The 18,400-nt window shown below is 43.8% G+C and overlaps 1 protein-coding gene across 2 annotated transcripts in view; it reads right to left on the bottom strand.

Moving 5' to 3' along the window:
• Nucleotides 1–18,400, bottom strand: part of nfixb (nuclear factor I/Xb) — a 175,189-nt gene that overhangs the window by 155,023 nt on the left and 1,766 nt on the right. For both annotated transcript variants that reach the window (XM_071474611.1, XM_071474626.1), the window contains exon 2: nt 15,034–15,099. In XM_071474611.1, the coding sequence (XP_071330712.1) occupies nt 15,034–15,045 (12 nt within the window). In that variant the 5' untranslated portion in view covers nt 15,046–15,099. The remainder of the gene's footprint in view (nt 1–15,033; nt 15,100–18,400) is intronic.

Genomic DNA, 18,400 nt, shown 5'->3' with positions numbered 1-18,400 from the left:
GGTCGTAAGCGAGGGGTTGAGTGCTGAGTATAAAACCGCACAGTGCCCTTCAAAAGCAGTCTCATTGTGATGCATTACCAACTTAAAAATGGAAGAAAAAAAAGTCCCTCCTTTGTAAAATCTATATCAAATTGCACCATTTGTCATCCTGTTATACTGGAGCACACACTCCTCCCCAGCAGAGTGCAGCTCAGTGATACGATTCGCTCTGGTTTGGGTCCAGCCGGTACCACCAGAGAGTGTCATCGTCTGAGGGGGAGGGGATCGAGGGGAGAGGGAAGAGTATGGTCGGCCACCCCCACCCCCACCCCCACCCCCTTCTCTTCCCCCCCCCACAGGAGAAAGCAGGACTGCTATAATCTGTTTTCCTGGCTCTCCATGAAAGAGAGAGGAACAGCCACCAGAGCCTCGGTCCGCTTAGATCTGCTGCCCCTCACCCCAACTGTCTATCTTCTATCTGCTATCTCCTCGTCCCCCTCTGTCTCTCTGCCTATCTGCCCCTCTCTTGTTCCTGCTCTTCATCCTTTGCTTTACTTGCTCACCCAGAGTCTTCCTGTGAACACACTTCACCACTCGTTGTTGCTCGTTGTTTATTTTTTCTCTCAGTCACTTCCAGGTTTATTTGCCTTTCGTGTCCCTGTCTGGACTCGTGTTTACCCGTGCTGGTGGTGTGGCTCCAGGGATGGCACTGATGGTGTTCTGGTTGGTTAGTTGATCCACCACTTTGGTCCAGAGTCACATATCTCAGCAGCTACTGCCATGAAAGTCATGACATTTATAGTCCCTAGAGGATAAATCCTATTGACTCTAGTGATCCCTGACCACCAGGTTAAGATTGTTAGCTTTTCTTTATCCTGTGAAATATCAGCATCTACGGGTCAGATTGGCACAAACTATGGTGCAGACAATCATGGTTCCCTGAGGGTGAATCTTACTGCAATCTGACTCTTTCTCCAGGTTTTAAGTGAAATATCTCATTAAATATTGGTTGGATTGCCATGAAATTTGCTACCCATATTCACGCCCTTCTCAGGATGAATGTTATTATTATGGTGATTCCCTGATTTCCTCTCTAGCACCACCGTCCGGTCAAAATTTTATTTTCGGTTTATGACTTGGAAAAAAAGAAGAATATCTGGCACTCTGCTCTTGCTCAGCATCACAATTTATTGATCTTCCTAATGTTTCAGTCTCAGTATTTTAAACAGTTATTACAACCACAATTTTGAATAGACAATGCTCCACCCATCTTGTGCATCCAGGTGTGTGACAGTTGTGTCTTTCAATCACTGGCAGTGGTTTGTGTGCACTCTGTCACATTACATTTCATGTATATATATAAATACAAGGATGACACATCTGGGCAAGACATCAAAACGTTAGGATAATCAATAAGTTCTGATTGTGCCCAAGAGCAGTGTGCGGGATATTCCCTTTTTTTCCAAGACTGAAGTGATAATTTCCAACACACCTACACTGAAGACATTTAAATGTGCGAATGTCTTAATTGAGAAAACGTTCAAGAAAATCTTCATCAAATCCCTGCAAAACTAATAAAATTCCCATGAGCCTCAGCTGAACTCTATTTGATGCTAATTAGTCAATGTTAAAGGTGAAGCGATTTTTTTTTTTTTTTTGCCAATATATGAATGGATTGTAACATGATTTTAAAAATGAGACCTTCGACTCCAACCTAAGGACAAATGTCTATTATACGGACCAGCGACAAATTCTCTGGGAAAATCCAAACGATCATGATGTTCATGCTCTCTCCCAAATGCCTTGCCCCATCCGCTCCACTACACCACCAACAGTGTGCAACACAAGCTAACATTAGCTCGGAGCCTGCTAACATCAACAAAAGACTGGCTCCTAGCACAAAATAAACTTTGTGGATTTTATGTGTATTATATTCTTACGTTGCTCATCCTACTTCTATCATCTGTTTATAAGTGATTTTGGTTTAGGATTATCATTGTCTCAACCCACTGATAGACCCAGTACAATAATATTACTTTACAATATAAGAGATCCGCTCCATTATGCTGGAACATTAGCGAATCCATTCAGCAAAATGAGAGTTGTGATGGAAACTACCACATCAATAATGAAGTGTGGCAACACAACTTAATCTCAGCCCTCAAGTTCACTAATATTTGCTGTTCCAGCAAATTTAGCTATGAAAGCAGTGATTGTTTAAGCTGGCTAGCTAGCTAACACCAACATATCATATAAATGCACTCAGTGTCTTACACAACGAGAATGGATTAGTTGAACGTCATAGCCTCTTTTGTTCAAGCCAGCAAGCTGATATTACGCAAGTGCTTTCTAAATGTTACATGTGGTACCTTTAATATGGTAAACTTAGCTTGTATACCTGTTAAACAATAGCATGTTAAAATTGTCACTGTGAGCATGTTAGCATGCTGATGTTAGCATTTAGCTCACTGCCTCAGAGAGCTGCTAGGGTGGCTGTTGATGCTTCATCTTGTTTATCTTAACTGTCACTCTTCATCAGCCTTTTTCCAGTTTTGTCATGTATACTTTGAGGTTTTAAGCATAATAAAAATCTTCCTGCCTTGTTTCCTTTACCACTTCCTCCCTTGCCCTTTTCTTATGCACATTTTACACAAAGATCCCGCTATATTGCCGTTAAGAAAACCCCTCATTATGCCGCCTTTGCTTGTTTACTCTGAACCAAACAAAGTTGGTGTATCACTGCCCCAGTGTGTGATATTGGCTTTCTGTAATCAGAGACGTGACACACAGGTTACAACAGTATGCCGGCGTCTGTGCTGATGCAGACTTTTACACTGATATCGACCCGGCTCTGACTTCCTCCGCCCTCATTCTGTTTGTACCTTTTACGCAGAACTGTGAGGCGAAATAAAGGTGCAACGTTCCCGCCTTGAACAGACAGTATGAGAGGGGCTTTACTGTGCTCCCTCTTTCACACCTCTAAGGGCGGAGGGGGAACATTTTATGGATCCCTGCCATTCACCCCCCCCCCCCCCCCCCCCCCCACCTCCGTCTGCCTCCATTTCCCATACTCTTCTATCACTTTTCCCCAACTCTCTCTATCCTTCCTCCCTATTTCCTCCTTCCTTTCCTCCCTCTCTCCTCACTCACCCCCCCCCCCCCTTTTTTTTTTTAAATGGGTGGAGTCTCCTCTGTGGTGCCATTTTCTGTTTGGTAGTACATCCAAGAGTACATGAATATTCATGACTAATCCGCTCTGCGCCCTCCACCCCCAAACCACCACCATCCCCACTCGCCCTGCAGTCGAAGGCAACACTTGGTAGTGGCACATGGCAGGACAGCTGTTGCAAACCAAGCCAGGCATCTGTGCAGTGGGAGAGTACGAGGAAAAGAGCGACTGTGGGAGAAAGCGAGCAAAAGACACTGTTAGAAACAGAGAAAAAGGACAGATAAAGAGACAGAGAGGGGAAAGAGTGAGACGGATATATAGAGAGATAGAGAGGATGGTGAGGAACAGGCAGTGGTTTGTGGGGCATCTGGGTAAAGGAGAGCCAGACAGACAGAAGGAACGGGGCGGTGGCAGGGTCATCTGGGTGAAAGGAAGGGGACGAGCCAGACGGAGGGAAATGGGCACTGATGGGAGGGTCTGTCTGGGGATGGGGAGGGAGACAGATTGACAGAAGAAGGAAGACAGGGAGACAGTGAGGGTGGGAAGCAGGAGGGCGGGGGGCATGAACATAAGAGGAAACCTGGAAAGAGACAGCAGGGGGGGTGAGATGATGGAGGGTCGTCACACCTGAATCTAATGTTTGTGCCCCCCCTCCCTAGGGGGTACCAGTATAAATCTGATGGTTTACAGTTGGAGTCATAGCCAGGATTCTTGCACCTGGAAATAACCCAGATGATGTCATAGTGATGTCATCAGGCTTATCTCAACTCGGGCTTCAGCCTCAAATTTTTAACAGAAAACCTCCATTAACAACTGAAGGTGGTGGGTTTGAAAGATGGGAGTGAAATAAAAGGCACACTTGTGTTGCATTATGGGAGTTGTAGGATTCAGTGTATCTGAGCTTTGCCCATACTGGGGACTAAAAGTCAGGATATCGCTGGCTTTGCTGTTTCAGTTTGACCATTTTTGGTTTAATCTACCTCTTGTGAGTCCAACATCTATATGGAAATACAGATATAACCTTTAAATCAGTTGATTTTTATGCTGACCCTAAGATGTGGATACCATCAACTCTATGGCTCAATAGAGTGGGTTACCTCACACTGCAGCCTCGCCTTGGTCTCAGAAACAAATACAATAATCTTGATAAATGAGTGAGTTGCATCACCAGAAAACTAAAATTCGATCAATAATAATCCCAGTGAAACGCGCCTGACGCCTCCAGGCTTTGTGCACCACAGAGCTGAGACACTGCATGTCCATAGACGGAGGGAATGCTCCTTTGCCAGCCATGCCCAGCCTGTGCCCCTCTCTCTGCCCCCTGTAGCACCCTGTAACCCCTCCACCCCTCCTCCCTGCTCCATCTCCTGCATCCCTGCATGGGGCCCCAGTGCTGGCTGCCATCCCTCTCTTACTCCCCTCTCCTTCCCCCATCGCTCTCTCTCTCTCTCTCTCTCTCCCCCTCCATCTCACCATCTCACCATCCCCCCTTCCTCATTCCCACCCAGGCGGAGGGTCTAGCTCTGCCCTACATAGCAGTGAGCGCAGCAGGCTGGCGCTGAGAGGAACCCTCGGGTTTACAAACTGTGTCAGGCCTCGAGACACCTCTGTGATCAACACCAACCGCCACATGAGGGGAAATAATAAAGCAACTGCTACCAAGAGATCGGTGTGATTGATGTTGTCAATATGTGAAATCTGGAATAAATTAGCTCTCTGATCTGATCCAAACTCTGAGCGTTTGGGTCACAGAAAAGCTGAAGGTCAAAAGCACAGACACAACGGCGATTACCTTCGACAATCAAGTTGAACTCGCATGAATCGACTGACAGTCAGCTTGTATATTCAGCTTGAGGAGTGATTGTAGTAAATTAGAAACATGAATGAATCTGAGGGCAGCCTGCAGCACTGACAGAGGGTGCTGGGTAAAGAAAAAAAATAAATCAGGTACGGTTGAAAATAGTGGTGCACATGAGGAAAAAAGTGGATGTCTATGTTGCCTCAAAAGTGTATCATGGCCTTAATAAAATTCTGAATCATTTCCTCTGGTGGCAAAACAGGTTTTAATTAAAAGCTCTTACCCTCTGGGATAAGTCCTAGATATCTGTGATGGAGTCAATCACCCAAATTATTTTGTGATCAGAATTTAGGAGGAAAAACTAAGTGCATTTTTGGTGAAGTCTCATAACTTATAACTAGGTTTACGCAAATTTACATCACTGCACAATATGATTTTCAGACAACTGCGTCACGGTCTCAACAAAAAATCCTCCACTTTTGATGACGTTTCTTTGGCCTTAGGCACCGCACACACAGAGCAAGTGGGCGAACACAGTCTCTTCAGATGTACAGTGCGGAAACATGCAGCGTGCACGACATGTAAACATTATTATGCCACATACTGTCACGTCTGCAGCAGAGGGACGTTTCAGTTGTAACTGAGTGCAAGACAGAGCAGAGGAATGTGACAGAAACAGAACAGAGACAGACGGACCGATCGATACAGAATGAGGGAGAGACAGGGAGCGTCTATCCTACCATCCACCATGACCTGGCAGAGAAGTCATAACACAGCTGCCACCTGAGCCCGGGGTCACTCTGCCTCTCCCACGCCATTCCACACACTGCCACGCTGCCTCCCCCACGCCAGAATCCTCTTCCTGGGACTGCTGATAAATATATAATTATATAAAACACACTGAGTGAGGGCAAAACCACGGATGGAGTCACCAATCAGGAGCTGTCTGTTACCAGGATGCTGCTGCAGCATGAGTGATAGAGAGGGTGTGTGTATGTGTGGGTATATACTGTATGTATGCACTGGTGTGTGTGTGTGAGTGTGTGTGTGTGTGTGTGTGTGTGAGTGGAGGGAGAGGGGACACAGACACAGAAATGCCACGGAGCCCTCTCCAAGCAGCTGTGCCTCTTGCTCTGCCAGTCCAACTGCTCCCGTTGCCATGTGCAGACTTACCGAGCCACCAGCTCTGCACCAAACACTGAGGAGCGCGCTCGCACCACTGTTTACACACACATGTGGCGTCTCGCACGTGCGGTATCTTCGCAGCGTGTGTGTATTCCTAACATTTTTCATGAGTCACATTGTCGGTCAGAAGCAATAATTTCTATCTGCTGTGCTCTGTGCTGATATACGTGTTCCAGGAGGCCCCAGGCCAAGCTCAGATGTCTGAGCCAGGTTAGTGAAGGGCTTCCACTGGACACACAGCACGGCAGGTCAGAGCTGGAAACAATGCTGGTAATGTGCACCCTTTTATCGACTTCTTATTTGTCTTATTCACCTCAATAAAACGCCACACAACAATCTCAAATTAACCTACAGTGACCTAAACTAGGTTCACAGATCTACAGTACACTACGCCACTTTTAGAATGAGTCGTTTTTGTTAATAATAGATATAGTTTCATAATTTAAAAAAGCAGTAAATGATTATTTGAAATCTATAAAAGAATTACTGAAGATTTCTAATTATGATTTTCAAAAATAAAGAGGTAAAAACAAACTATGCAAACTGGTTCACATTATTTTACATAACAGTTTTCTTCATGGTGAAGTTGTAACATTTTTTGTCTCACTGTGAACTGCTCGGGAAGCTGGGCGCAGCCTTCATGTCAGTTCTTCATCTACATGCTCTTTAGTGAGTGACAGTCTGGGTTGTTCTCATCTGAGACACCACATTTTCAGTCTAACTAATTAGTCTTAATTAGTCCATGAGACCATTTCAGCGAAGTGTCTAACAGCCACGTCAACACCACACAAATGTAAGATTAAAAACAGTGTGGCATCTATCAAGCAATAACTAGGTTTTCATTTTGTATCTATCAGCACGGCTCAGATCTAAATTTAAAAGCCACATTAAGACAATTATAAAATCAGCCTGCTATCACCTTTAGAATAAACTGTCTCTGCAGGGGTCAGAAAAACGTACTCGACCACTGTGTTCACTGGTCTCTGTGCGGAGTCGATCAGCTGCAGCTGATTCAGAGTCTTCACAAAGACCAGGACAGTTTGCTCTGGGTTCCTGTCGGCCAAACAACTGCTTTTTAAAAATGCTACTGTTGGTTTATGAAGCGCTGAACGGTTCAGAGACATCGCTGATCTGCTGCTGTGTTGTACCCTCTCAGACGCTGAGGGGCAGGTCTGCTCACACACAGAGAAACAGATTTCAGTTTACCCCACAAATCTGAAGCAAACGCCCGGAAAACTTTTTCTTTCTTTCTTTTTTTTTTTTAAATTTAAATCAAATCAATGTTCTCACTCTGCCTTTTACTAAATTCAATTTGACACTGTTTATCCATATCTCTCTGCAGTGTAACTACACTTTAATTTTTAATTTAATTCCATTTTATTCAGTTTTAGCTGCTCTGACTGTTTTGTCTTTTAAAAATCCTGTTTATCTGCCTTTTTATATTGTCTGCTACATTTTATCTCGTCTTCATGCTTTTTATTGTTTATGTAAAGCACTTTGAACTATATAGCCGAATATAAATAAACTTGCCTTACCATCAAATTCAAACTATAGCAGATATTACAGTGAGAATCTGTCTCTGAAACACATTTATATCAACATATTCAGAACGATAGAGTATGAAGTCAATATGACTGCAATATCAGATTACACATTTATAAATGTGTAAACAGTTACTGATATTAATTTCTATGAAATAAAATAAAATAAAATATATAGTACTTTATGTATGACATGTAAAGGTAACACTTACTTTACCCTTTAGCCATGTATCATGTTTAAGCAGTACACAAACATATAATAAACAGTTTATATTATGTTATAATGTAGCTGTAAGCAGATTCTGATTGACTGCCATGTTTTCCTGCTGCATAATGTTCTGAATGTTTGTTGCACCATTTCTGTGGTTTGTTGAGGATCAACAGGAAAAGACAAGTCACCTTTTCCTCTGGCCACCTGCGTTAAAAGTGGACTGTTTACACTGTTTGATAAAAAAAAAACAAAAAACCCACCACCACATAGTTTTCAGTACCGTTCACATCACCAGGCACCATGTTCCTCCTCTCCTCCTCTGTGCATGCAAACCAGAGGGAAATCTGTTGCTGATGAACAGAATAAAAACAAATGAAAGCCATTTTCTTCTGTGGTATAAACAGTTAGTCATTTCACATGAGGACGGCATTATTGTGGATTTTATTTAGTCATGCCTATTATAGAAAATAAAAAAGAAACGTCTGAGAGTAAAATTGGGTTCGCCCTTTTGTTTTGAGTCCTGTGCTCAATCCAATGGAACGGCGGATTTTATCTGATGCATTGTATCTATTTGATCACTCTGCCTGCCTCGCTTACATATGATGCTGTCTTCATTCATCTCACTCTTTGCTCTCACTCCCGTCTCACTGCACACTTTGTCTCCCAGCGCTCCCTCTCTCTCTCTCTCTCTCTCTCTCTCTCTCTCTCTCTCTCTACCTGCCTGACGACACAGACCTGTATGTTTATGTATGGGTTCATTAACAGGCATTGACAGCTTGTGAAGGAGAGTGCCATTAACATCGCATGTATTCCCGAGTGGTGATCCTGCCGTGAGTGTTGCGGCTCCGTCTCTGTGTTTTACATGCGTAGTGGGTGACCGTGGTGGAGGAGGAGGAGGAGGAGGGGGGAGGAGGTGTGGGACGAGTGGCAATTACAGGACCAGTTATGCTGTGATAGCCTGCTCGACGGGCCACGCTTGGCTTGGATCCCTATTTTAAGGGAATTTAAAAGCACTAGACGGGACTCTATTGTGTGACCCCATCTCTCTGCCTCCTCCTCCTCCTCCTCCTCCATCTCCATCCATCGCTAGCTTCCAGTCATGATTCAATCCTGTTTTTAATCTCGCCAGGCCTCAGCGGGGCCTAAAAGCACAGGGACTGGGCGCATTGCCTACATGACCCCCGGTAATATTGAAATGGATAGAGCAACCCCACTCACAGTCCCTTATGGACTCTCTCTCTCTCTCTCTCTCTCTCTCTCTCTCTCACACACACACTCACACACTTTGGTGCTTACTTTCCTCCACATACAGCCCGTCAACTCTCAGTTTTCCATCAGAGCCGTTTCACCTGAAACTCTGGTGCCAACTCTCTCCTCTCTTTGGAGCCCTTTTGTCCCCTGCTCTGCAGAAAGGCCGCTGTTATGTAACTGCACCAGATTCCCCTCCTGCTCGCTCACACCACAGGTCAAGAGCTCACACTGAACAGCCACGGATCATTCCCAGTGAAGTGCACCACTCAGAGAAGCGTCCGATGGGCCCGGTGTCTGCAGCGCGCTCACCCACGTGCACACTCACTCTTTGCACTCCAGCTGAACAGGCTCGTCTCATGCATGTCATTGCAGGTTTTGCAAAGTTCTCCTCTAATGAAGTTCTCCCAGTGTCAGAGCCCTCTGCGAGTTTCTCATCATCCTGCATCATTTTTCCACTCAAGGCTAAATTTATGCTTGAGAGACAGGATACACTAAAACTCCAAAGTTTACCCTCTCCCCCGCGCTCCACACTCCCGTCGTAATTTGTCTGCCCACTGGTTTCACTTATTAAGTTTCAAAAGGTTTCTGGGCAACGTGGTTTGAGAAAGGGAAAAAAAGGAACCATGGCATTTTTTTGGCACACCGCTCTGCCCGTCTTGCCCAGAACGAGGAGGTTACCATGGCATCAGTGGGCACCTCATAAAGCAGACCATTGTTGGTGCTTGTGTGAGTGTGTGTGTGTGTTTATGTGTGCATGTATGTGTGAGTGTGTGTGCCACATTGAGTTGCATGGCAACAACCTCTGGGCACCGCCAGCACTAGCGAGAAGCTGAAATCTTGCACGGGGCAGTGCCAGTCTGCAAAGCAACATAAACACCAACTCTCCTCTGTCTTTACAATCTGTCTGATTCTCACACACACGCACGCACACACACACACACACACACACACACACACACACACACACACACACACACACACACACACACACACCAGCAAACCAGTCTGTCAGCACGTTTCAAAGAAAGTGAAAGATCCCATTATTGTTACTCAGGTCATAATTCATTATATGTCATTATTATAACACAAAAGCAACGTGTTGCCAAAAGGTTAGCAAATCAGGAATGATCTTCAGTTTGTTTTTTTTTTCTTTTTCTGTGCAGCGGTGCGTGCAGATTTTCATTAAAGCTGGAAAATGACTGAGAAACATGCACTGCATGCTTAAAGAATGGCCGCCATAATTAGAAAATGAGCCCGCAATCTAAAATAACCTGAGGGGGGAAAAACAGAAACGTTTTATTTTCTTGTCTTTTCTAGTCAGATCATTGGCGGAGAAAGGGTATAATACAGGTTTGTTTGTAATTGTTTCAGTTCCAAATTGCCCAAAACACTAAGTTACTATGTGTGAAAATCTGGACACAATTTGTGGTTCCCTTGGAAAAAAAAAAAAAGCAGAAGAAGAAGTGAGAGGAGGGAAGGAAAGGAGCTATTTTCAGTTTATAAAAGTTTTGGTGGGAGTTGAAAGGCGTGGGTGACAACAACCTTTGACAGGTGTATGCTCTCTGGCTCACTGCAACCTTTGTGTTGGAGTTAAGAGCTGAATGCGGAGTTGTGAGCTGCAGATTCAGTGTGGAGTACAGAGGAGGCAGCCTGGAGCCAGACGTGGGTCCTCTGGCGCACTCTGCTGGGGAGGCTGGAGGACAACAAACACTCACGCTATCGCAGCTCGAAGCTGTTTTGGAGAAAAGGTTTTTAAAAAATGTGTGTGCACACGTCAAAGACATGTTTAACTAATGTAGAATTAACGCATGACTCAACGGCTCTTGATTAAAACAGGACGGATCCTGAGTTCCTGTTGATCAACATTAAAAAATGACAGAGTCACTATGAAGCGATGTGATTTGTTAACACTCAACTCAACAGTTACTTCATGCACTGATCTGCCACCACATGAGCTGGAATCCAGTTGCTTAGAAAAGGGCATTTCACTCACTCACACTCTCACACACACACACACACACACACACACACACACTCACACACACACTCACACACCCCACCCACTCACAGACAAAGTTAACCCATAGTCCCCCACACCTCCACAACGACCACACCATCGTACCAACACATGCTCCACTGTATCCCGACTTAAACCCCACTCTCTGATGTCTTTTATAGTCAGCAATGATAAGTTGTTACAATAGTGTGGTCTGTTGTACACGCCACCGCAGACCCACAGTCACACTTCACACAATGTTATCTCCCTGTTTTCTGTCTCACTCGTTACAGTGTTAGACATAAACAGGCCTGTTCATTCCCCCCTGTTTGTCGTTGTTGTTCCTGGTTTTAAAGCTCTAATATTTTCCACTCTTCAACAAAACTATATAGGAATAGCATTTAAAAAGAAATCAAATCAAACCCCCTCAGTTGTAAAAATAACAGACAAAAGAGCAGCTCTGTATTTCTGTTACCTGATCACATGACTTGATCACTTCTTAATTAATGATACATCCTGCATTAAAGTCAAATCACCATCACATATGCATCAATTAGCCATTAGTTTTGTAGCTTTTTGTAGCTTTATTATTATATGTAAAAACTTGCATGTAGGTAAAAGTAGAAACATCTCTGCTACAAGTGAATTTCATTCATTCAGAAAGTCACTTAAACACCTTAGAGATACAAAGTTATGAGCAATGAAATATATTTTCAACCAAAACTAACAGTAGTCATTATGCAGAATGGCCCATTTCAGAAGAACACGGTAGATACTGGATTATAATTATTGATGCAATAATGTGTAAATAGAGGACTATTTAATGGAATAGAAGTGTAAAGCAGCATAGAATGTAAATACTCATGGTAACTACAAGTACTTAAAAATTGAACTTAAGTATACTTGAGTATTCAAAAAAAATTATAGTGCTTCATAGTGCTTCAAGATACTTACTTTCCAAAACTGTTTATTATTTTATGATTATTATATATTATATTCATTATATTTGTTTTTGAGCACAGGAATGTAGCTAATTTTAGTTTGTTATGAAATTATCAGTGAGTCACGCTGGAAAAACTTTGTGTAACATCCCGTATGATTGGAAAACTAACAATGTGACAGTGATAACACAACAATAATAATAAATCCAACAGCACCTCCTTACAAGCACAGAAACACACACCACATGTTGTTTGTGTCTTCCACACACTTCAAAATCACGCAGGCCTGTTTTACCACGGTTTCCTCTCATTCAGAGCCTTTCAGCGAGATGAGCAGAGAAGATTTATGGTCAAAGTTACTCCATCATCACACGATAATGCAGCAGCGGACTTTTCAAAACAGTTTGCTCTTCATCATCATGTAACTTTGGCAGAAACAACAAGCGAGGTTGACTTCCATACCTCACAGAAACGACTGGAAAACAAAAACATCCAAAAATCTTCTACACTATAGTTTTTTCTCTGTAGAACTCTTTTGGTCTTTTGGCAAACTGCTTGTGATTAGCAGTAAATGGGCTCTAACATGGAAAAGCACCAGTATGGCCCTTTGAAGGAGAGCAACTGATTGCAACTTATATATGCAGCCACCTGGAACAGACCTCCTCACTTGCCAAATACATGCCATGCTTAGCCTGAGTGTCTGCGTACATATGTGTGTGTGTGTGTGTGTGTGTGTGTGTGTGTGTGTTGTCAGGTCTGTGGTGCTTGTTTGGTCCTCTGCTGTTGTGCAGCATGTGGCCCACAGATTAATGCTTTAAATGAGACTCTCTCCCGCTCTGAATGCCCCCTCTGTTTGCTTACAAGGCCCGGGTGAGACAGAGTGGAAGGATTTGAGAGGGTTTTTGTATCTCCTCCTGTTCAGAGGGGGGCATCCTATTATGACTGAAAAGCTAAAGGGAGGGTATGGTCACAAAGGGTTAAAACCTGAGAGTGTCTTTTTTTGGCATAATATGCAGAATTGGCCTTTTTTTTTTTTTTTTTTAAAGACATGTGGAAAACGGCTCCAAACAGATTTGAGTTTAAGACAGGTGCCAGCTCCGCCATCTGTTTTCAGTTTCACCTCCCTCTCTGTCTGCTCTCAGCTGATCCCCTCCTCTCTCTGCAGTCCTGATTCATCCATCTCTCTCTCTCTCTCTCTTTCTCTCCCATTTTCCACCAATCAGATCGGTCTGACACCCTCCCCATCATGTGCTGGCACACACCCCTCACATACCTGGAAGAAATTAAAAGTGGGGAGAAATCAAATCAAAGGGAACTTTATTAACTTCAGGTAGGCCATCTTTGCAAAACACTGAGTACTAAATGTGCAAGTATATGTGTGCACACGTGCGGCTGTATTAGGGACTGCGTGAAAATTATGAAGAGGGCATAAGGGGTAGTTGGTGAGGGGGGAATCTTTTTTTGTTGTTGTTGTTAAAGAGGGAGCAGGGGAGAGTCTTATAACGTTTCACCCTCATGTGTTTTATTCCTCTCTTCCCTTCTGACATTTTATGTTAAGAAATAAAAGTGTTTGGCCTCATGCAGGGAACAGCAGTCCTGTTTGTTCGGTACCGTTTTCCTATGTCTGGAAAAAAATATATTGTCTTGAGATACTGGAAGGAAGAGAGGGAGATAATAAGATAAAATATGAAATTAAACTATTCCTCCTCACTGCGGTGCACCGTGCAGACCCTCAGTGTGAGGAGACTGTGGTCCTGCTGGAAACCCACAGGCCTCAGTCAGTGTCCTGATCACATTCACCTGAGTCCTTAAACGTGTCTGTCCATCCTATTTTCATTAGACATTTTTTTTATAGCATGTGTTAACATTAATAAAGCAAATTCAGTAGCTGGCAACAGAATAGCTAGAAAATAAGAAATCTGTGACGTGTTTCAGGAGTGACCGTCTCCTGTGATATTTTGTTCAGTGTCCCGTAGTGAAAGGGACATTTTCCACCAACAGCTACAGTTTACATGAAAAATATTCAACTTTAAATTGTAAAGAAATGAAAAACAGATTACAGTTATTTCTCTGCTCCACTGTTCCTTCTTTTTCTTTGTGATGCTGTAAACTGGCTGAAGGGTCAGTCGCTCATTCGTTTTGTTGGTTTGTTTTATAGGATTTTAATGGACTGAAATATTTAGAAGATTTCTGACATGACAGTCTTCCTTGATATATTTATCATACATATATTATATAATTGTACATGCATTAATGCTTATCGACAAGCAATTATGGGTGCGGTGGAAGCAAAATAAAGAAATCAAATGATCCACTCTGAGTGGAAATCATTAGATGCTCCATGTTTCAACAGTGTTGTTAAAAACACATCCAGCCTGCTTCTAATCATTCACACTCATTTAACTCTGAGGCATTGAAGAGGAACAGCTCACCCCCTCCTTTACATTCTTATTTTGCTTTTCCCTGCGTGTTCATACTGTTAGTCTCTTATGTTTTTACTCTCGGTTTGTAAAATGGGGAAACTGAATCTAAAATAAAAATAAAATGTTGAACAGAAAAACACAGATTTTGTAATTTTGTCCTTGACTGGACAAATAACTAACACTGTGAAATTAGCTGCGTTATAACGAGTCCTGTTGCAGTTTAAAAAATCACAACAGAACTCAAATTAATGTTTAAAATAAATTTGCAAAATGCAGCTGAAAAATGTCTGAAGGTGACGGAGCAGCTGGACCAGAGGCCCACTGATGCCACGGTGAGCTTCTCACTCTGGGCCTTTTAACTGTCACACACACAGTGGTCTCACAGTCCCTCCACACACACACACACACACACACACACTCACACACACACATCCTCTCACTACACTCTAAGTCTGTCTATCAAGACACTAAGACCAAGGAGAGACAGTTGCCAGATGTGAAACCTCTGGAACTTTAAAATGATCGTCCACGGTACAAACCTGCTCCTGCATGAAACGTGTTGGTTAAACTCTCATGTGCAACAGTCGGCTGAACATCGCCAAAACCTGAAAAAGTGGACGAAAAAGGAGGGAAAGGGATTTTAATTTTAGCTCGAGCATGTTGCTTTTTTGGATAAGATGCAGTTCCTTGTGCAAAATATGGACTCTAATGGCCAACTTGATGACTTATGAAAATACATAAAAGTGAAAACACATTGTTGGCTCCTCTCTCTGCAGCTTCCCCATGAGAAAAGAGGCCAAGCCTCATTTAAAGTGCGGCGCCTGGGCCGTGTCGCTCGGTTCAGAAATGTGAGGCTTTAACCTGGTGGTTTCTTCCTGGAATGAGGCTGCTGCTAATGAGGCCGCTCGGACAAAGGTGAGTTCCAAATGAGCGGAAAGAAAAGTAAACAAGCCAGGTGACAAATTGCAAATAAGCGAACATCAAGTAGCCTGGATGGGGGGGGGGGGGGGGGGGTTCCGTCCACGAATGCAAACCACAGTGAGTGTCAGTGTTGTAAAGAGTCGTTGAGGCCGGAGTTTTTGTTTGTGAGACTCTTATAACACGCAGGTGCTCTTTTCAAAGGCAGCCCACTCCGCCAGGCGCTTCTTGGCCGGTGCTGAATGTTGGGCTCCCAGGGTGTTTGTTTGGGTTCTGTTTTGTATGCTCAGTGTCTACGCCTGCTTGATACCTATTCCTCTTCCTTTCTACTGTTATTTAACTGCACTTTTTTTTTTTTTTTTTTTTTTTTTTAAAGGAGATCACTTCAGAGCCTTTCTAAAACTTATAGCCTGCTCACAAAGACTGCAGGTCACTTTTTCCATTCACAAAAAGAAAGAGAAAAGAAGCAAAGGGAGACGTAAACATAAGTTCACAAGCCTTATATAGTCATGTAGCGATCCAGGGGAAAAAAGAAAAATTCCCCTGCAGACAGTCCATTCTTATAAATCTATATGTTAGTGACATCATAGTTTCACTTATTTTCCCCGGCAACCTTGTGCGTTAAGATCCTAATTAAAAAAAATAGGTTTCCAGTTTCACACTACATTCAAATCATGTCTGTGCTGTTGGCCCGCGGTCTTTCATCGTGTGTGTGTGAATTCATCAGTGTGTCAGATGGAGCCTGTTGTGCCAGGCAGCCGGGCAGCAGCGGTGCCACTCTGTGTGGTCAGGGCACAGTGTGTCCTCTCAGCTGCTGTTTCGAATTCACAACTAACTTGACAGCAGCATCCTCGCTCATTCACTGCAGCAGATGGCGGCGAGCTTGCTTGTTCGGTGTGTGCGCGTGTTTTGCCCGGTGTCTTTTTTGGAGAGGCAGCTGTGGGGAGCGAAGCTCTGCCCGTCGCCACGTCCAGATTCATGTGCAAGGCGACAAAGAGGGAAGACAATCGAAATGGAAACTCTAGAGTCTGAAAGATCAAAGAATTTCAAAAAAACTAAACAAAACAACAACAACAACTGGATGCTTGCAGCCAAGGCTTGCATTAAATCTCCCATATCACTGTGCATCATCCAGAGAGGCTGCGGTCAGTTTCATCGGAGAGTAATCCTTGAGATTATATCCCTGCATGGTGGACAATGAGCATATTGTTGTGATCTTGTTGCTGTAATCCAGCTCAGCACCATATGCAATAGACTGCAACGCTCTCTGGAGAGCTGCAGCAGTGAATAACACACTGTCCAGTCTTAGCACTGCAATCCATCTGCCACCGGCTCTCTGTGTCTGAAAATATCTCCGCTAGAATCAAAGGAGACGGAGGCAGTAGTGATGTTCTCTATCAGAAATATTACCCAGTTTTTAGAGAGCGTTCTGAGTCTGTTTTTGTTAATTTTTATTCAGGGTGATGCCACAATGCAACTGCAGATTTTGCGCCAAAGAAAAAAAAAAAAAAAAAAGGACCACAACGTGCAGCCACCCCAGCCTCCTGGAGTCTAATGCGAACATGATTTCAATTTTGGTCGTAACCTCCAGCGCACAGAGAGGAGATAGATTAAAAATGAGGATGGGGGTGAAGCCATCTGTTTTGCGGCAGAACCAGAGAGACACAGGAAGAAATCTGGAGGAGCCGAGGTTCATAAAGAAACGCCACACTCAGGCCAAATTGTCAGTCAGTTAAGTGGATGAGATGTCATGCTAGCCAGACATGCTAGACAGGCGGGCCCGCGTTGCCTGAGGAGGAATCCGACTATTTAATGTGCCTCTGCAACCCAGCTGATTCACCACTACACCATCCAGTCTAATAGGTTTTGTTCTGGTGAATCACTCCAGGTTTCCTTAATGGAAAAGCCAAACATACTGCTCTAACATTGGGTGACAAGGGCACCTTGGGTTTGCAGATGTTCACGCAGATGACAGATGGCGCCGGCGCAGCTAAGGGAGCAACGGGAACGATGTCTGCGCCAGGCTGGTGCCACATGTACGGCCCCTCCCTCTTAAATCCCCCCTCTGTACTGCAGAGTCCCCCCCATCCCAAAAATCGCCAAAATGAGGGGTTTAGTCTGGACCTGTGTGTGAATCACATGCACATGTCTGCATGTGACTGTGACTCAGCACCCTGCAGTTAAGGCTCAAGGGACTGTCCAGCTAGAACGCCACCAGGTCCCTTGGGTCCAGGTGATCCAGGTTCAATCAGGTTCAATCAGGTGACAGCTTGGACCTCAAATCATTCACTAACTCCACTTTCTCATATGAAGATGAAGAGAATATTCATTCATGCCTCCAGCTAACTTGAATGTTTTCAATGAGAACCCTAAAGACGCTCAAGTTTGTACTTAATAATAGGCTTGGGCGAGAAAACCAAGGCGATGTGTATCAGTGACAGACTCTTCATCAATTGCAATTAGAAAACTGTTCAATAGAAAGTTTGATAGATTCACATTTGCATGAAAAAAAAATCCCAAGGCGTGCCCCCTCCCTGGCTCATAAACAGCCTATCATATGCCTTTATGATTCAGTGTGCTGCAAGTGACACAGAAACAGCCACTCAGCTAACAGCTGTGTTGTTTTGCACCAACAGCAACAGAAGCATGAAGTGAGAAAATGAGTGAGGACAAGGCAGCTTCGCCTGAGTGACAGTTTTCTGGTTTCTTTAAGTCTGACCAAAATCCCAACACTGCTGTGCATGAACTGTGCAGGACAAAAGCTGGAACACGACAAACTTATTTTCATCACTTTGCTTTGGATCACACAACATGTCGTCAGTCCCGACCAACATCTGCTGCGTCTGAAGAAGCAACACACAGAGAGTCCAAGATGTACTCGACAACAACACTGTGTGACCAAACATCCAAATAGTGTAAAGACGTACCCTGCACAGTGGAGCTCTACTTTGTACTTTGTACTACTGGTCTTTATTAAAAACAGGTCAT

This window comes from Trachinotus anak, unplaced genomic scaffold (genome assembly GCF_046630095.1).
Source record: "Trachinotus anak isolate AG129_WGS33_773 ecotype Australia unplaced genomic scaffold, CSIRO_AGI_Tana_v1 ptg000003l, whole genome shotgun sequence".
Lineage (NCBI taxonomy): Eukaryota > Metazoa > Chordata > Actinopteri > Carangiformes > Carangidae > Trachinotus > Trachinotus anak.
The sequence above is the reverse complement of the archived record's forward strand: the minus strand, read 5'-3'. Positions and strand labels throughout refer to the sequence as shown.